This window comes from Callorhinchus milii, unplaced genomic scaffold (genome assembly GCF_018977255.1).
Source record: "Callorhinchus milii isolate IMCB2004 unplaced genomic scaffold, IMCB_Cmil_1.0 Scaffold19, whole genome shotgun sequence".
Taxonomy (NCBI): Eukaryota; Metazoa; Chordata; class Chondrichthyes; order Chimaeriformes; family Callorhinchidae; genus Callorhinchus; species Callorhinchus milii.
The window spans coordinates 6,847,327-6,868,285 of record NW_024704760.1 but is presented as its reverse complement, the minus strand read 5'-3'; the positions used below and the strand labels follow the sequence as shown (position 1 = coordinate 6,868,285).

The window sequence follows — 20,959 nt, the reverse complement described above, 5'->3', positions numbered from 1 at the left end:
ACATGTGAACTCGTTGTTCTGTTCAAAGGCTTGTAATTCTGGATAACTGGTCTTAAATACTGTTAATTGTTTTCATTGCCAGCTCATTACACAGTTCATGGAGATAATGTTTTGCTTTCTTATGGGAAGGGAAAAAAAATAATTCTCTTGTTCTTGTTCCAGACGCTTGGATGCGAACCTTATTTCAGTCATCCCTCAGAACAGCTTTGAAGGACTGCAGTCCCTACGGCACCTTTGGCTTGATGATAATGCACTGACTGAAATTCCTGTTCGAGCTCTGAACAACTTGCCTTCACTCCAGGCAATGACATTAGCTCTCAACAAAATAACACACATCTCCGATGATGCGTTCGTCAATCTCTCCAGCCTAGTCGTACTGTAAGTACACAGTCAGTTCGCTTTACAGAATATTCTGAAGTTATTCTGAGCCGTCGCGAGGAAGTGATAAGGCGCTATATCAAATGCAAGGATTATTGTTATTAAGTGCTTACATGGAATTGCATACACTGTTTCGGGCCGGAAACAGGCCATTCGGCCCAACCAGTCCGTGTACCTCCCTCAATTCCCTCTCCTTTGATCCCTTCCCCCTCCCTCGTTTCCTGTTCGCCTACAAAATACCGAGTGGCTACAGTAAATCCTGTACAGATCTTTGAGACTTCCTCCTGATCCAGTCACCTTGGAAGATGGAATAATCCGTTAATTTATTCAACAGGAGGCAAAATGCATCGGGTGGGATGGAATTAGACCCTATCACGTCCCCCTTGCTTCCTGTCTCATCCCCCACTACCCCAAGCACCAGGAGTGCTCCAGGATGCTACCCCTCATGAGGGTTGCTATATAAATGCAAGTTGTTGTTGGTGTTGAAGGTACTCCATCTGGTGGCCTAACTGCAGGCTGATACATTTTCTGGAACCAAGGTGCAAGCAAGTCCCAAGGCAGTTCTAGAACCCATAACCTCCTTGTTGCTAGTCAAGTGTTCAACTGTTTGAGCTTCCAGGCCATCTAATAATTAATTTAGGAATTGCAAGATACTGGCACAAAGCCCTGGTGCACTCTGCTTTGCGTGAGGTTTGTGCTGTGTGAGGACAGCTCTGTTGGATTCCTTGATGACAACAACAACAAATGACACTTGTACAGCGCCCTTCGCATCAGAAAGACATCCCAGGGCGCTGGACAGTCAAGGGTTTGGTCCCGAGCTGGGAGTCGGGGTCAGGAGGGGTGGAGAGCACGGGGTGGGGAGGTGGGAGGGTGGCCAAAGGCACAGTCGAAGGGAAGGTCTTTAGACGAGAACACGTGCGTTGAAATGAATACAACCAGGGGCAACCTGCAAGGTGGGGGTAAAAGTCAATCAAAGGTATTATTTTTAACAACTCGTGTGCCCAGAAACAGTTTATCCACCAAATAAACAAGAAGCGCCCAGGCATAATTCCAATGTTTTTGACCTAGGGTTAATATTTACTAGAGCCTGCAGGTGCTTGACTGTGGGTGCTCGCTGAAGTGTAGCAGAAGTATTGTGTCAGGCAAAGGCTGGATTTTCTTTAGGGTGTTTTGATTGCTGACAAACTGCTGGTGGATCCTTTAATGTACTTTGCACCCTCGACCTTTTGGCGGGGGGGTAAAAAACACATCAAAACAAGCCCCAGGCAACTCATTGAAAACTGAAGACTTGACCTGACTTACTGCCGCACAGACAAAACCCTCAAACCCTCTTCCACCCACACCCAACAAAAAGTTTTGGGCGGGTGGAAGAGATGGGATTTTTCCCCCTGTTCATTCAAAATGAAGCAGATTTCCAACCCCAATGTGGTTTTATACAACTCTCTTCGCACATAATTGTTTTTGCTGTCGAGCTTGAAATGTATCCTAGTGCCCCTGTCCTCGTGAATGTACTGTTAACACATGGGGACATTAGGTTACAAAAGATTAATCAAAGCTAAAATATCGTCACTTCCATTGTGTGGGGTGAAGCGGGGAGGGGTTTGGGGGGGGGTCATCTATTTGTGTGATATTCGCCAAATGGAATTCGTTACATTAATTGCTATGACTCCCGGTTTGCACGTGTTGCACTGGAAAGTTGCACAGCTAATTACATAGTTGGCAAACTGCCAGCAAAAGTTCGAGAAAATGCCAGGGAGCAGGTCGTTTTGAAGAAGGTGAGGTGAAAAGGACGAAGACGTCAAGTGGGGAATAATGACTGCATTAACCGGCGTCCAACACGTCCCAACCAACAAGTGGGTTTCATTCACAATTTTCCCCATCTGACCTCCTCCTTCGAAGATAAGTTTAGCTTCGTCTGAATGGCCCGGGACAAAGTTACACTGACTGACCAGGCCACAGAGACCGACGTGTTAAAGCAGCAGGAAATGTCCTAGCTACGGGACAAAACAGGCTTGTGCTCATTCTCCCTACCCCCGAGGGGGAAAAAAAAACTCAAGGACTTTGAAGCTTTCCAGTCAGGGACTGAGCCAAGAACAGATCCGATCATGTATAATTTAAAAGGCATTTCATTCCACATCAACCCTCTACAGTTGCCAACATGCAGCTAATCTCGTCATTGTTCGGTTTTGAAGAGCATTTTTAAAAAAAAAGTTTTCTGCATCTCCCTGCTATATATATATATATGTATATACATATATATATATACACACACACATATGAGATGAGAAATTAACAGGTTTGCTTCCAGACTAGCGGGCGGTCACTCACACTGAGAGATCTGCACAGGCAACGTCAGGAAAAAGACCTATTTGACACGTCACTGATAGGAACGTAGGAAAACAGGAACAGGGAGAGGCCATTCAGCCCATCGAGTCTGTTCCAAAAGGTTTAATGGATTTCGGCAGATCTTTTCATCCCAATGCCTCTTCCATCACTATACTACTACTAATAATATTATTATTAATATATTATTATTATATTTACATGTTGACAAGAAGGAAAAGGTGGTTTGCTATCGGAATGTAATGTCTTGAAATTTAATTTAATGACCGCCCGCTTATGTTGGAGCAAACGCTCTGGGACGCTACATTGCGTGAGGAACGCTATATAAATGCAAGTTGTTGTTGATTCTCTACAGCGTCCCGTGGCTAGACATCCTATTATGTTTAATCCTGTAAAGCTGCTTTTGTCTTCGAATTTAAGATGGCACAAAATTGGGCAAAAATTCTTAAATTCAGAGATTTGAATTCAAAATTTATGATTGAAAATTCAAGTTCATAAATAAATATTTTAGGAGATGTACGGACATGTAAGAATCAATAAGGATCAATAACTATTTGAAATTCACATAAACATTTTTGTGGTCTGTTGTGGTAGCTGTGATTTGCAATTTCTGATGCTTGATTTGCCTGAATTGAAGGATCTGCCATGAAATCTTCAAAATAGGGGTAACAAGTGAGACTTGGAGACACTTTCTTTAGTGAAAGGGCAATAGACATGTGGAACAGACTACTGGTATCGATGATGGAACAAGAAACTACGAAGGATTTCAAAATGGAACTAGACAAGTTCCTCTCAATTGAAGGAGCTCAGGGTTATTTGATGTAGTGATAAATGCATTGAGTAATCTTGTGTGGATATTGGATACATAGACCTCATGAGATGCTTACTTTGCCTTAAGTTACATCAGCTTGCATTTAATATAGAGCCCTCCATGCCGGGTAGTGTCTCAGAGTCTGAAACCCTACTATGAGATGTAGAACTGGTAAATTCAGAACGAATCTACGCAAACATTATTTTAGTGAGCAAATAGTGAACCTATGGAACAGGCTCCCTAGGGAGATGGTTGAAGCAGGAACTGTTGATTCTTTAAAACACAGATTAGATGTTTTCTTTTAGGGAATAACATTATGGAATATAGCACATAGGTAGTTTGGGACATATGTGCATGCGACCGCCAGGATGGTGGAAGGCGAACTAGATAGACCTTGGTCTTTTTTCGTCCAGCATATCTTATGTTCTTATGTTCTTACCTGAGGTCCGGTCTGCTTGTCCAGGTAGACGTTAAATATCCCATGGTTCTATTCGAAAGGAAGAGCGAGTTTCTCCCAGTGTCCTGGCCAACACGCCCCCAAATATAATTGGCTGTATATGCGACACTATGCATACCCACAGTCACTGCACTTCACAGTATATGACGATACTGGAGATGTTTCAACAATATGATAAGGTACTATATAAATTGCAAAGATTATCATTACTATAATCTTACTCAATGTATAGTGTTAATAAAGAGAAACCTTGTAATATTGACACAATACCAGTCGTGTAGTGATGACAGTTCTAGCACTCATCATCAGAAAACACAGCATTCAGTAATTGGTAAAGAAAAAAATCCATATTTGTGCCTTTGGTTTTGAACTATTTTTAAATGGGGCTTGAGATTGAAACAGCAGAAACAACTTGCATTTGTCTAGCATCTTCTCAGAGTTAACTTGTTTGATCTTTCTCCTGAAAACAATTTTCCTAAATGAGATACAAATCTTCTCTACAGGCATCTCCATAACAACAATATCCAGTCCCTTGGAAGGAATTGCTTTGATGGACTCCACAGTCTAGAGACACTGTAAGTAACTTTAATTTCTGTTCATGTTGTAAATGCCCGCACGGAATACAAACCAACAAGAATTTGCGTTTGTATAGCGCCCTTAACTCGGAGTATCACCTTGGAGGGCTTAATCATGGCATCGGTCTCTGCTGACGTTGTTTGCGATAACCTGGGCTTCAAAGGACACCCTCATTTATAGCAGACTCCTGCTCCAGTGTTATTGAGGAGTGTTATTGAGTTGTCTTGTGTTAGCCTCCCATTACTAAGATCATGAGATTGAATCATGGTAGGATTTTTATATAGAATAAATGATGCCTGGCAATCATTACTTGAAGATAAGCCATTAATGATATGGCTGCTGGCAAAATGTTGCTACATTTCCATACTCACTCAAGTTTTAACTCTTCACTTGCCAAGAGTTACCCATAACTCTTCACTTGTCCTATTAACTGGAGAAAATGAATCAGTGGAAGGACACTAAAACTATAAAAAACACCAGACAGCGCAGATATTTCACGAAATGCTCACTGTGTTCATTCTAAAAGAACTCCGAGGGGAACCGTCAGCATGGATTTTTTTCATACGGAAAAATTCTGTTTAAATTCTTTGAGGAGGTAACTCAATTAGCGGACACAAGCTGCTCAGTGAATATAATCTACTCAGGTTTTCGGAATAAACGTACCAACATTTCCGTGTGTGAAAAGAGATTCAGATTCCTGGAATTGGTGTTAAATTAACAAGAGGATTCCTAATATATTGGGCAGGAAAAGCAGAAGATCACAAGATAGTTTCACGCGAAGACCACTTGATCTCATCCTTTCAGAACACTAATCCTGTCATCTTCACTTTTGCAGCTTTAAACTCTTACTTCAATGAGTCCCGGGTCTTGGACTCTACCACATTTTGTAATAACCTGTCAACAACAACAACATTTATATAACGCCCTTCAGATGGGGGTAGAGTCCGGAGCGATTTGCTTGTGTCAATTCTCTTGTGTGTAAAATACATCATGGGGGTCTGCTCTGCACTTCCCTTTCAAAGGCAAGCAAGTTTTGCTCTTGTTCTGCTGCCTTGTTGGATCTGAAAGTATTCTAAAGCAATGACTAAATAAATCAATCACTGTGGGAGAGGTGCACAGAGTTCGAACACCCCTTAGCTTGGCTCCGAACCCTTTTAACTTTCTTGTGAGTTTACGATTAAAAAAAAATTCTCAAATTGTACCCTTTGTCTCACACGAAGCAATGCTCATAAACAAAATAATACAAACCTAACGGTCTGCAATTAATTCTGGTTCTGTTTTGTTTGTTGGCTGCACTGCACATGTTGTGATGATAAAGATGCCATTATCCTACTAATAATGCCCTCGGGTTCCAGAATTCAGCACGTTTAGAAATCACGAAAGCTTTGATTTTAGTTTTGTACATATCCTCGATATTTCATCTAGAAGAATGTAAGACGCAACATAATGGAAAGAGGCGCCAGCCTTACTTAGTCAATGTATGGTTTCTGCCTGTGCTGATATCATCTTTGGCCTAGAGCCCTGTGATTTATTGAGAGCCCAGGAGATGTCTTTGTTGCATCACATAATCCTCTTGTTTACAATTTAAACGATTACAGGATCACAACAGAACACAAAACGGAATTGGATAAAGAAGGCTCTTTGGCCTATTTGATCTCATCCCTCCAGAACATTGCCGGCCCACAATAGCATTTAGCAATTTCTTCAATGAGCCCAGTATCATGGCTTCGACCATCCGTTTCAACTTGCCTCTCCCGACCATAAATCTGCGTCTTCGTTTCTCACTCCCTAGGTGTACCTGAACATATTGCTTCTGGGTTACTACTCACTCTATCTAACCCATTAATAGTAATAATCCTTGCATTTTGTATAGCATCATTCACATTGGGAAGACATTTCAAAGTATTTAACAGGATTTACTGTGAAGTGACGGTGTAATAATAATCTTTGTATTTGGTATAGCGCCTTATCGCGTCTTCGAGACGTCTCAAAGTGCTTTGCAGAATATACAGTAAAGTGAATTGACTGTATATTCTGTGGGCGAACTTTGTTCTTTGTAGTCTCCACCTCTCAAAGCCAGTCAGGAACCTCGGCGTTTTGTTCGACCCTGAGCTGTCCTTTCTCCCTCACATCCGCACCACAACTGGCACCGCCTTCCATCACCTCCGGAACATCGCCAGACTACGGCACTACCTCACCCTCACGCTGCTGAAACTCTGGTCCACGCCTTTGTCACCTCAAGGCTGGACTATGGGAACTCTCTCCTCGCCGGCCTTCCCGCCACCTCCCTCCACACTGCAGGTCATTCAGAACTCTGCAGCTCGTGTACTGTCCCGCACCAGGCTTCGGGAACACATCACTCCCACCCTCGCCCTCGCTCGCCTCCACTGGCTCCCCATCCCCCAGAGGATTGATTTCAAGATCCTCATCCTCACCTACAAGGCCATTCACGGCCTTGCTCCCTCCTACCTCTCCGACCTACTATCCCCCTACCTACCTGCCCGTACCCTCCGTTCCTCTGGCTCCGGTCTGCTCCACGTCCCCCGCCCCAACCGGACTACCATCGGTGGTCGGGCCTTCAGCCTCTCAGCCCCGAGGCTCTGGAACTCCATCCCCAGTGCCTTCGCCTTGCTTCCTCCCTTTCCTCCTTCAAGGCCGCTCTCAAAACCTTTCTCTTTGACCGAGCCTTCAGCTCCCCTCTCGACTCTCTTCCCCTCCTCGCTCCCTCCCTTCCCTCCCCTTACCCTGACCATTTCCCCCCTCCTCGCTCCCTCCCTTCCCTCCCCTCACCCTGACCATTTCCCCCCTGCTCGGGTCATGACCCAACTGTGCAGCGCCTTGGGACGTCCTCCTGACGTGAAAGGCGCTTTATAAATGGAATCTTGTTGTTGTTGTAGTCAACACAGCAGCCCAGATGCCCACAGCAATGTCCCACAAACAGCCATGAAATTAATTGACCAATTTTATTTGGGGGGATTGTTAGCCAGGACACCAGGTGAAACTACCTTCTTTGCATTAAACATTTAATGTATATCAAATAAGGTCCCAGAAACGTTTTTTTTAGAATAAATATAAATGTACACGAGTACGTCTGAAGATCTTGCCTCTGAAACATCTTGGAGGAAGTGGTTTCAGAAACAGTGCAATTTACGCTGGGTTCATCAGTGTTATCTCCACAGGATGAACCAGCTTTATTCTGAATTTTTTTTGCTATTAATGAAGACCAGATTGCCCTCTTGCCTTAAATGAAGCTAAAGAACAAATACCTGATTTCTTTGGGTTGTGTGTGCGTGCACCAAGATGGAACTTAATTGTCTTGATGCCTGATTGTTTAAAGAATTTGATGTTTTTCCTGGTGTCCTAGCCAACAGACTCCCAGACAAAATTGGTCTTTCACTTCAGGGCTGTTTATCAGATCTTGAGATAAATGGAATATTGTTGTTGTTGTTGTTGCTGTGTGCAAATTGGCTATCCCGATCACCTACAGAATACAGAGTTGCCTCGCTTTGCAGAGTTTTATAGTAAATCCTGCGAATCGCTTTCAGACATCCTCCTGACGTGAAAAGATGCTACATCAAATGCAAAGATTAGTATAGTATGATCATGATATCTCTGCATGCATTGTTGCAATGTCACTGACAGAAATGAATGCCTTTCGAAAAATGTAAACACTTGCGAATAATTGTCAGTTTTCCTTTTGATCTTTGGTGACTGTCATTCAAATGATTTGGCAAGTCTGGACCTATTATCTGGTCAGATGGGAACCATGATTTTTCTTTTCTTCAGGTGGAGAGACAGTGAACGCAGAGACTGTTTATTTTCTCAACCAGTAAGGAGGGGAACTTGCATTTAAACTACAAAGCATCTGATCTCTTTTTCCCTCGCTATATTGATTTCTAAAAGTTTATTTATTTAGGGTCAGAGCACTTTGCTGAGGAGGACATTTATCTGCAGGTCATCTCACAGGTTGAGACTTAAAAAGGCTTTGAAAGTGCTGCATAAAATCAAGCAGTTGTTGGAAAAAGTAACCAGCAAATTAAAGCTTTTGCTAAGACTGATCATCACTATATCAGAACCCATGAGCCCACTGGAATTTTTTTTAACACAGTTGAATATTTTCTTCTCGTTGAAATCTGATCCTCAATAGGATGTCAATTTGTATTGTATTGCAAAGCAACAGTGGGAATTAAGAGCGAATGAGTGCCTTCCGTGTAACTCTTCATTATAGTTCAAAAACAGAAGTCGCTGGGAACACTCAGCAGGTCAGGCAGCATCTATGGAGAAAGGAATCCCGAGTTGGGGGTGATGGGATTATCCGAGGAATCAGGTGGATGGGGAAAGGTGACCAAAAGCGCGGTGGAAAACAAGGCTTTAAAAGTGGGGAGGGATGGAATGGGAAATATTAAGAACTACTGGGATGTGAAGCATACAATAATCAGGGCTTTGGTAGAGAAGCTTCAGCACTTAAACAGACCTGAAGCAATTGAGTGAATCAGGTGTTTGCCGGTCCTGAGATTAGACGTTGAGGGGTTCCAGTGGTTACTCGACACTCTGTTCTCTGGCTGTTATCCCAGTCGCTACAACACATCTACCTGGGCTGATGTGAATCGCAAAAGCACATTGGGGGGGGAAAGTGATCCAAAGATCACTAAGAGTTAGATTTCTCGAAAGGAGGTTGAAAATAAAGACAGATGGCTTGAGGCGAAGGGATTTTCAGTGGGAGTTAGGAGTTCAGGAGAGCGGGGACGTTCTTGCTGAAAGCTCTGCAGGTGAGGTGAAAGTTGCAACCTATAATATGATGACCATCATTATCACAGCACAGAAGATTCCACCAAATAAATATCTGGCCATGGGTATGTCTTCCTACCCACATCCCCCATATCTCACGTCTCTGCATCCTTCAATTTCATGGTAACAGTAGTTGGGGCTGTAGCTGCCTTTACAAATAACATTTGAGCCCAGGTTTAACTCCAATTTTTTTTGTCAGGTCACCACAGAGAAGATACTTCCCTTCCTCAGAGCAGCTTCCCACTTGCTTTCATATCTTTCCCGCGACTAATATTCCTTTTAAGTTCAAACTAACTTTAATGGAGTCAATTTTTTTTTGACAGAGAACAAGTTACACCCTGCAGTTTTTGGACAAGGCTCCATTAATTAATACGGCATATAAATCACCTCTTATTCTTTCAATAATCAGACTGGCTAAGTCTGTACAATAAGTAATTCAAAGCAGCTGGCAATAGATTTTGGTTTTGAGTCACCTCTGTTGCAATAGAGTTTACAATGCTAAAAGTGAATTTGGCAAGGACGTCAACCATTTATAAAAGCCTCTATTGTCTCCTATCTACAACAAATATTGCAGCTTAGTTTAAGAGATAAAATATATAAAGTACTTCTCCTTAAATAAAAGCTTTGATGTTTTTTTCATGCATCTGACTAATGATTAAGATTTGTGAATGAACTTGATATGTAAAAAAAAACTGCAAAACAGACTCTATTAAAGGTATAACAGTGATGACACATCGCTGAATTGCATTTGGAGTCTGATTCAGTCTTTCGTATCGTGTTCTTTCACAAATCATAGCCGTTAGTCAGATTTCACAAGAACATTTGCTTTGTCCACTATATCACACACAAAACTAACTGTCCTAAATTTTCAGCAGATAAATAGGCAGCTATCAAGAGCTTTGTTTAAAACCAACCAGAAATCCAGCCCAGGAGAGTGGTTGTCAGGGGTATGGTTGTTTGTCAGGCTATGCGTTCTCTACGTTGATAGTTCAAGGGAAAAGTGTGTTGGTGAGACACAGCACTGTAAAGGTGCACTCTGTCATAGCATTGTCCTTTGGAACTAATGTTATGGGACACAACATTTTGTCAGGAGATGACAGAATTTTTAGGGTTACAAAGTGCGATCCTTTTTGATAATATAAAAAATTCCAGAGGGCTGTATTTTGGCCTAAAATAATATGTGGTAGCACCGTCAAACCCTTATTATGTCATGCTAACTGCTTATTTATGGATTAGCGTAACTTTTAGGAATTCCTTCCCTTTCACCCATAAAATATAGAGCCTATTCACTTTACCGTATATTCAGTGAAGCATTTTGAGATGTCTTGAAGATGTGATAAGGCGATATATCAAATGCAACAATTATTATTATTATTCACAGTAGACAAATGTTTTACGGACATTAGATTTAGCGCTGATATTCTTGAAGCTCATCTTAGAACTAACAGCTATGTCTGTTTGAGAAAAATATTGGTGAGCATGTCCCTTTAATTGGAGAACATTTTTTTTCCACCATATCTATAAATTGATGTCTCTTGAAGGCCAAGCTGGCAGGTGTACATGACGCCAGCATCTTATCTGTGGTGTCCTCAGACAGGAATAGACTTGTAACAACGGCACATCCTATCAGAGCAGCTCAATGTTTGACACAGGTGTACCCAAAAACAGTTTAGAAGCTCAGCCGCACAAAACAATAAAGAAGCTATAAAACTCTCAACTTCCTTCAATCAGTGTTCAATATTGGCAACAGTACAGTTTTTTTAAAAAAAGACATTGAGACGCTCAGGGAAAACCTTACCAGGATATTACTGAAAAAGATACTTTTACGCACATAGACATTCGTAAAATTTTCTCCCCACAATGTTGGGAACAGCACCTGCTCAGCTTCTGTTTGTGAAGATGTTCGATGTTCTACTGGATGCAATAAACGTTATACTGGGAACCAGGAAGAGATGGTACCTTTACCAAGTTTGAAATCGTTTGAAATCGCCCACAAAACACACAGTAAATTCACTTTACAGTATATTCTGTGAAGCACTTTTGAGACTTCTCGATGACGTGATAAGGTGTTGTATCAAATGCAAGGATGATTATTATTATTATGTTACTGTCCTGACTCCATACTCTGTGATGTGTTGGACCTGTGGAGTGAGCATGAATGTATCCCAACATCAGCTGTCTGATCAAAATGTCTACTTTCCCCCACTTTATGCATTACATCACTCGAACTTGCTAATCCCTTCAGCAATTTTCCACTGTTTCTGTTACCACAAATCAAATAGTTTCTTCACAATGGTTTCAGACAAAACAAAAGAATGTGGTTTTTCATTGAAATCAGGGTACCGTTCAAAAATGCTTTGGGCTTTAGTTTTAAAATATAAGTAACTTAATAAATAGTGAGCCATTTGGTGTAGCACCACAATGAAACACTAAATTCTAACAGTTAAACGTTTGTAGAGTCACAGCCAGAGTAGTTTTTGCTCTTGCACATCTGTCTGTGGATGCACGTTCTTGATCGCTTACAATGCAGCATCTTAAAGGAAACAAACAACAGCTCCATGCAATCTGGGACACTACCCTGCATGAGGGGCGCTGTATATACACAAGTTGTTTTTGTTGTTGTCATCCTCACATAGTGACTCCAGGTCTACCAGGGTTTCTTTGTGCACAGAAAGTTCTGCAAGTCAGTAAAACGTTATTGGTGGGGGGGGGGGGCGCGCGCACTCTCGGAAGATTTCCTTCCAAAGTGCAACATGTAAGAATTACTTTAACTTTAATTCTTTCCTTTAGCTTTTCCTTGCAGCTAGGATCAGCAGGTGGGCGTGCAAGATGGTCAGTTCACAAGACGTCCCTTGGGTGGAATGAGAGTGTCTTGGTTGTTTAGGAGCGTGTGTTTTTAGGCCCTCCCACCAGATAAACCCCAAAATAAACACCGAGGCCTCATGTAGGGTCTGAAATTTACAAAATAGAATTGCTCATCGCTGAATATGTTTTAAAAATGGTGGCAAACCACATAGCTGGAGAGGAGTGCCATCTGCTGGTTCTCCCAAATGGATTCCTTGTATTAGAAACTGGCGCATCTCACCCAATGTTACGCTAATAAAGGCATCCTCATGTTCAGACAGCCACAGAAATGGTGGATCCATAGAGGTAGGAATTTATGTAGACCTTTGCTGTCAGTTTATGGGTCAATGCTCCTTAATGGGACGTCCTCCCGACGTGAAAGGCGCTCTATAAATGGAATCTCGTTGTTGTTCTTAATGACCTTTCACTGAGAGCATATTTGAAGATAGTTCTTGCAACAGATGATCTGTCAAAAAAAAAGGGATGTTGGAAGGAAGAAAGGAAGTCAGGTGGAACTTTTTTAACACAAAAGGTCATAGACCTAAGGCGTAAGCTGCCAGGCAAGGCAATGAAGCAAATAGCATGAATGGGTTCAAAAGGCACCTGGATGTATGTCTGTAGAGAGAAAGGATTGAAAGAAATGGTGAGGAGGGGTAAGTGGGTTGCACATAATTCAGAAAGGAAGTGCACCTCAGACTTAATGACCTTATTCCTGCTCCTAATATTCTATTCTTCATGACACGTTACAATGGAAGGACTTTAAATTGTCATTTAGAAAATTGCCATTTTTTATTTCTTTCTGACAGGAAAAAGACTCAATAAATATGTAACGTTGCCGGTAACATGAGTACCTGAGTTAGAAAATTGGCGTTGCCATTTGAGGGTCTAAAAGGTGGCTATTTTCAACGTGATTTGCTATTAGTATTTACAAAACATCCATCGATTGTATCTCTTTTCAGTTGTTTATACTTGTGTCTTCAAACATAGTTTGGGCTCTGTTTCCTCAGTGCATATCTAGGTGTCAGCCTGGTCTAAGTTGATAGACCAAAGGTTGTGGGCTGAAGCCGTACATCAGGACTTTGAATTCATATAAACTAGGCTGACACTCCATACAATGCTGGCGACGTGCTATTTTGTTGAAAATGATGTCCATCAGAAGAGACATTAAATTGAAGTCCCACCTGCCTGTTCAGGTGCACGTTAAAGATCCCACGGCACTGCTCAAAAAGAGAAGGGAGTTTCTTCTGGTGTTTTGTCCCACATCCCCAAAATTAAAGTGGTCATTCATTTTATGGCTCTTTGTGAGACATTGCTGTTCTCAAAATTGGCTGCAAAATTCACATACAAAATCCTGTCTCTACAGTAAATCCTGTGAAGCACTTTGAGACATCCTCTTAAGGTGATGGGCAGTATAACAAACTAAGGATTTTTATTATTATTATTATTATCAGTTAGGGGTTCGGTAAAGAACTTTTCATTCTTGCACTCTCTGTTGTCGGGATCTGTAGATTCATACAGTCCAGGCTGGATTACTCAGTGATGTGCAGCAGTTGCATTGTGAAGAAAACAGATTGGCTGCAACATAAGGTCCTTTTTCGTCTTTAAACACAGCTTCCTCCATCCACTGTCGGGTAGGCCAACCTGGGTCATATGTTTCCACAAAGATACCGACAGTGTGTGGAAGGCCAGTGATAGAAAATGTGTGCTTGGCAGAGTGACTGCATACCTGCAAAACATGTTATGTTATCACCGTTTTTGTTCGTTCAAAGCAGATGATGCAATAATTTCCATATGTCAGGACAGACGTATTCAGGCGCTGTAAAGTTTTATGGTTCTATTTAGTTAGGTCCCATCAATTCACTTTACAATATATTCTGTGAAGTGCTTTGAGACGTCTCGAAGACGTGATAAGGCGCTATATCAAATGCAAGGACTATTATTATTATTATTATCAACACTTTTTTTTTGCCAGGGATCTGAACTACAATGACCTGTCTGAATTTCCTGTAGCAATCCGGACTCTAAGCAAACTTCAAGAACTGTGAGTATTATTGTGCCCTAAGACTTTACATTGTGAGATGTGAATGGAATTTCACTGTGGTAAAAACTTCAATGATTTTACTCTGGGTGAATAAATGTTAATGATATTTAGTTTCTCGCACATAAGAAATCAACTTACAATTCAATACTAATTTACGTTTGTACAGCGCTTTTCACGTCAGGGGGACGTCCCAAGGTGCTTAACACCTGGGCTAGGGTTGGGAGTCAATTCGGGTGGGGAGGGAGAAAGGTGATCAAAAACACGGTTAAAGTGGAAGGTTTTGGTCATATTCAATCTACAACTGTTTGTGGGACATTGCTGTGCGCAATTGGCTGCTGGTTTGCCCACAAATATACAGTCAATTCACTTTACAGTGTGTTCTGTGAAGCGCTTTGGGACGTCCTCCTGACGTGAAAAGCGCTATATCAAATGCAAGGATTATTATTATTTTGAGATAGATCTTGAATGAGGTGAGGGAGGGGGTTGAGTTGGAGGGACTACGGGATGGAGTTCCAGAGAGCAGGAGCAGAAGGCTTAAAGCATAACCACGGATGGTGGGATGGGGAGGGCAGGGGACATGGAGCAGGTGCTGAGCAAAGGGAGCGGCCAGGTCTGTAGGGTTTGAGGATGTAGAATAACGTGAAAGATATAGGGACAATAGAAAGATGTGATAAATACAGGAAGGGTCCTTTAAACAGTGGGAATGAGCAAAATCTGTTACAGCTTTTTCTTTGAAACAATAGTTTAGTTGAATCAAATGCATTACTGATCTGTGTTACAGGGGTTTCCATAACAACAATATCAAGGCAATCCCAGAAAAGGCTTTTGTTGGAAATCCATTACTTCAAACAATGTAAGTATAATTGCCCCTGAGTGCCCTACAGTCAATGTTTCTTACTCTATTCAATCGAGTGTGTGCCGAAATGCATGCGACAGTCTAAGATAACAAAGCTTAACCTTGAGTGTTGCTCCTTTCTGGACAAATGTCAAATCTTTCCAAGTCAGTGAGACGGGATTCTATAAATTTTGCCAAAGCAAAAAAAAAATTAATATCTATTTACCGGAGTTAAATAAAACCTTGGCCAAGCTACAGAACACATTCTTATCCTACCCTCCCACGCCTTTTTAACTGCTTGGATTTGGCTTCTTGAACTTGCAGCCTATTTTCTGCCCATCTCTTCCTGCTGTGGAAGAACATACGGAGTCCAATTAGACTTGTCAGGTTGCCACTTGGAAGCGCGTTTCTGCTCACGGCGTGTGCAGGAAGTGACATCGGTGGCAACTTGGCGACCAAGAAGTTGATGAAAAGAATTGGTAAAAATCCCCTCACCCCCACCCACCCCAAAAAAACGATAATTCAAAATAGCGCTCAATATGATCCTATGGAAATCGGAAAAAATAAAAATTGATTTCCGCCACCGTTATATATCAGCCGTATCCATCCCTGCTCTCTGAAAGCGGTGTTATATTATCAACAAATTCTTGCTCACGATCAATTTTGTGCGTTTCACTTGCAACACCCTTGATAGGTATTTCTAAAGTCATTTTGTTTTTTTAATTGGCCTGGTAAAAACCTCTCAAGATGCCTAGATACTGCTCTTTATTTACACTGGCCAGAAGTCAGCACACAGATGAACAGTCAACAGGTTAATATTTGTGATGGCGTAAATAAGGCTGTGGACACAAGTGTACACATCAAAGAAATAGTTGGGTTTTTTTTGGCAGCACCAACCCTATAGAGTGGGGAGGCATTTCAGTTCATAATCTGAACAGCTATTCAGCTACACCCCGTTGAAGCCAGCTAGACTACACTGCGCTGTCCGTTTAGTACTTTGGGTATGAGTACTGTATTTGACTACAACTTCATGGACAAGAGCTGTTCTCCCACTGCAGACGAATCAGTGTTTTTCATAGTTAATAACTACCGGAGTTAGGTAATGACATAATGTCATAATGTTGCTATTTAGAGCCCATTTCTGAGACACGTTCACAAATGTTAGTGTTAGTTTAAAATGAATTCCGCACCATAATCTCTTCAAATAGCAGTAAAAACATAGGGTCCATATCTGATTCTCTTGATTGCTTCAGCTATTTCTGTATGTGACTGCAGTGAGCTTTGTTATTCAATCTGATTACACAGAGCGCTTACTTAAGAAAAGCAGATGTGAGCTTTGACACTGATGGATGCAGTATAAAAACCTATCTAAACATTTTGCTTCCTCTTTAGTCATTTTTATGATAATCCAATCCAGTTTGTGGGGAAATCAGCCTTTCAATATCTGCCAAAGCTTCACACCTTGTAAGTATGAGCTAAGCCAAGTGTTTCCTTTCATAAGTTCAGAAAGCTAACCCAGTAGCTCAGATGGCTGAATGTTTGACTTCCAAACCAGGAAGCCCCTGAGATATCTGTCCCCTGGGACACGTTTTCACTTCACAGCCGTTTGCGGGACTTTGGCTGTCGCGTTCATCTACAAGATGCACAATCACTACGCTTTGCATTGCATCGCTTTGACGTGACTTCGCAATGTCAAAGGCCTTGCGTCAAACTTAAGTGTTATTACTATCATCGTTATTTGCTTGTGCACAGTTGGTGAGTTTTGTTGGTTCTGAGCCGTGTAAGGTGCGTCACTGCTCAGAGTCCGTGCTCTCGACCAACAACAATAACTTGTGTTTAAACAGCACCCTTCAGGCAGGATAGTGTCTGCGAGTGCGAGCAAAAACCTCTTCTCCCTGTGCCTTCTCTGACTGGCTTTAAATATCCCATAGAAACTGCCTTTGGTTAATGTCCTCACACTCCCTCACCTGAAGAGCTTTGAGACATTCAGTTTTAATATCAAAAGAGTGATCTGAGCTGAGCCTACTGCTCCATAGAGATTACCAGGGTAGTCCATCAGCTCTGCTGGAGGTCTAGGTTGAAGTATCAGAGACTAACCGCCCCCTCTAGTTGGTTTTAAGTGCTCCGAGATACCATCCAGTTTGAAGGGTACTATATAAATGCAGGTTGCTGTTGTTCGTGGATAAAGACTCATCTTTCACCAAACCATGTGAGCTAAAAGGTTATGACTGGTTAGCCGATCACAAGATTAGTTTATCAGTTTGGATGAAGAAGGCTCTTTGGCCCCATCTGATTTCATCCCTCCAAAACACCCACCCTACTGTCCCCCCACCCTCCCGCCCCCACCCCAACCCCTATCACAGCATCAAGCTGCTTTTTAAATCAGTCCAATGTCCTCAAGACTGAAGAGTCCTAGACCTGAGCCTGGGCAGCGGCTACACACCGCTAATCCGTAAATTGAAAATATGTGCTACCGTTCCCATTGCTCTCTTGAGAGTTACATGCATGAATGCTGGTTTAAGGCAGCGTATGGCCCCTTTGCAATGAGCTGTGTGGTCAAATAGCCTTCTCAAGCTCATTGCCTGGGCTCACAGTTATAAGCTAACCACTTGGGTGAGGTAGAGGAGGACAAGTCAGTGCTTTGAGAAGAAAGGAGAACAGAGGAGAACTTTGGCACTCAATAAGTGTCCGAAAACTTTGGTGAACACTTCTAAACATTTGCCCACAAAACACCCAATCAGAGCACTTTACAGTGAGCCCTGTGAAGCACTTTCGGATGTCCTACCAATGTGAAAAAGGCAATACATACTAAATGTAAGCATTAGTATTATTAAAACAAGAGAACATGGAAAGAAGAAACCAAACAAAAAGTGGCGCATGACTTGGAGCTCATAGTCTACAGTGACACTCCAATGCAGTGCTGGAAGGGGTTTTCCATTGCCATGGATTCCATCCTTCGGATGAGACGTTTAAACCAAGGCACCATCTGCCTGTTCAGGTGGACGTTAAAGATCCTTTGACACTGTTTAAGAAGAGAAGGGAGTTTTCCGCCTATCTCCTGACCAACAAATAAAATTGGTCGTGCACTTCATGAGTGTTTGTGGGACGTTACTGTGTGCAATTTGGCTGCCGCATCGCCCACAAAACACACAGTCACTGCACGTTACAGTATATCCTGTGAAGGGCTTTAAGCGTCCTCCTGACATGAAAGGTGCTGTACCAAACGTAAGGACTATTTATGCTTATTATTCATTTGTAAAAATAGACGTATTGGTACAAATATAATTTGGTTGGTGTCTTGTCATTCAAACCAATTAAAATGTGATAAATAAATGCAATTTGCTCGAACACACAAAAGGGCCAATATAAATACTTTCCTTTAAGAATGCGGAGGGGCTTATAATTACACAGCTGTGATGCTGTGTCAATTTTTCCCCCCTCCTTCTTTTAAGCTAAGCATGTAAGAAAGTAATGGATTTTGCTCTGTCAATTCCAGGTCACTAAATGGGGCAAGTGAAATAAAGGAATTCCCAGACCTTAAAGGAACAACCAGTCTGGAAATACTGTAGGTAACAAATTCATGTTTATCAAACTTAGATTCTGAATGAACAGCCGGCACCATTTTGTCGCAATTATTACCCTTTTCTTTCGATGGCATTCATTCATCCTAAATTATCCATTACATTGTCAGTTCTGTCAGTAAAAATAAGGGTCATGTACTGAGGAGCTTCTCGCATGCTTGCTCCCAAATAATGGCATCAATTTTCTGCTCCTGGATAGGACATTGACTAGAGCTGGAATCACCTCACTTCCCAGGGGTCTCTGCCAACAACTCCCAAACCTACGAGTGCTGTGAGTACACTTTAGTTCCTGGTTGCAAGAATGTTCTGATATTAACCCTCTAATCCTACTCCAAGCTGGAACGCAGACCGGCTTTAGATTATGGATCTTTTTTTCCCTCTTCTCGAATCACAACCGTAACATGACTGCGTTTTGTTAAGTTAATATTGCGCAATGTTCATCAGTCAGAACTGGTGATAATTCCCGGTCTACAGTGGAGTTTCTGTCATGAAGCCTCGCTGTCTAGGCTGACGTTCAAGTGCAGTGCAGTGGAGGAGAACTGGGTCGTCTGAGATGGTGTCCTTCAGATGCCATGTTAAAACTGAGGTCCCATATGGGTGGATGTTAAAGCTCCCATGGCACCATTCGAAAAGAGAAGGGAGTTTCTCCCTTTGACCAAATAAAATTGGTTACTCACTTTGCGGGATACTGCTGTGCACAAATTGGCTGCTGCACTCACCCTCAAAATACACAGTCATTGCAGCAATTGATGTAAGCTCTTTCTTTATAAGTAGCATGATACTCAAATATAAAGAGCTGAAACCTCCTCCTGGTTTCATAACTCACTGGCGGTTAACATGACGCTAAGAATACAACAGCGATTTAAATTTCTATCGTAACCTTTCAGGTCAGAAGAACGCTTTATGCACTTGACACAGTTAAAATAGTAATTGTTTAGCTAAGTCTTAGTAATGGAATCAGCCTCATCTCCCCATTATTGAAGATGCTATTTTAGCCGAGGTTCTCCATCTTATAAGATCATAAATATTATTATGTCCCAAAGAGCACATATAGTTTATCAATTATCATTAAGCAAGAAGTCAATAACCTTCTCATGTTCATTTTGCCCACAATATATACAGTCAATTCACTTTATAGTATAGTCTATGAAGCACTTTGAGACGTCTCGAAGACGTGATAAGGCGCTATATCAAATGCAAGGATTATTGTTATAATGTTACATTCTGCTAACACATCAACATACATTTTAAAAATTGGAAAAGTCAGCTACATGGTTAAAGGCGAAACTGTTATACCTTAAACAATATCGGGAAGTAAATTTTCCACCAATACATGATATGTTTAGTAGGTCAGCTGTACACCAATCACACTGGTGTTCATATTGCATGCAAAGGAATGTTGTGCACATTTGATATCATTTTGGAGATGAATATCATGACAGGGCAGTATTGCAGCAAGTGACAAAGATCAATGTGGTTAATAATCCCATCTCAAGACCGTCCTCTTTGACCGCTCCCTTGGGCACCCTCCTACTCTCCTTGCCGTTCCCCCCACCTGATAGCATCCCCCAACTCGAGTGCAAATCCTTGATAGTCCAGCGCTTTGGGATGTCCTCTTGACTCGTGAAAGGCGCTGTGTAAATGGAATTCGTTGTTGTAACTGTTGCTTTATTTTGTTCTAGGCTTCAGGTTCCTCACTCTCATTTACAAACCCCTTCATGTCCTAGCACTTCCCTATCTCTGTGACTTTCTCCTGACCCACTCTTTTGTTCGCCCTCCTGCACTCGACTGCCTCAGGCTTGCAACACATCCCATGTGGTCTCAATCAGATGCTATGCCCCTAACTTCTGGAACTCTCTCTCTTTCCTCTCCATCTCACCCCCTCTTTATCTTACCTCTCACCTAAAAACCTACCTGCGCTTATGGTCAACTCCCTCTTCCCCCCCACCCTCCTCTCCCCCTTCTCCCTCGCTCAGAATCCAAACATGCCCTTGCAAGGCATTATCTCACACGTTGTAAAATTAAAGTTATTGCAGTTCCCAGTTTGTGTCCAGAATCGGTGTGTTTCTACATTTACTCACTGCAAAAGCTGCCTTGTCATAACGCTCAATGAGTAACTCCCGGAAAATAAATGAAAGAACAAGGCGGAAATAACTTTTATTCCCTCTGGTATCATCGATGGTTAAAGTCAGGCTCGCCTCTAAAATTTCAAAGTCTAACACAATTTGGCTGATGGGTTGTCCAGCTTCTCCTTCAGCCGACCTCTCACCCTCCCTCAAGCTCCTAAAAAAAACGCCAGGAAAGG

General features: G+C 42.0%; 1 protein-coding gene across 1 annotated transcript in view; it reads left to right on the top strand.

Annotated features, from left to right (window-relative positions):
* Positions 1-20,959, top strand: part of LOC103179094 (leucine-rich repeat-containing G-protein coupled receptor 6) — a 126,825-nt gene that overhangs the window by 97,159 nt on the left and 8,707 nt on the right. Inside the window, exons 5-11 of the mRNA XM_007894185.2 lie at positions 163-378; positions 4,493-4,564; positions 14,170-14,238; positions 15,020-15,091; positions 16,466-16,537; positions 18,570-18,638; positions 18,854-18,925. Coding sequence (XP_007892376.1) covers positions 163-378; positions 4,493-4,564; positions 14,170-14,238; positions 15,020-15,091; positions 16,466-16,537; positions 18,570-18,638; positions 18,854-18,925 — 642 coding nt within the window. The remainder of the gene's footprint in view (positions 1-162; positions 379-4,492; positions 4,565-14,169; positions 14,239-15,019; positions 15,092-16,465; positions 16,538-18,569; positions 18,639-18,853; positions 18,926-20,959) is intronic.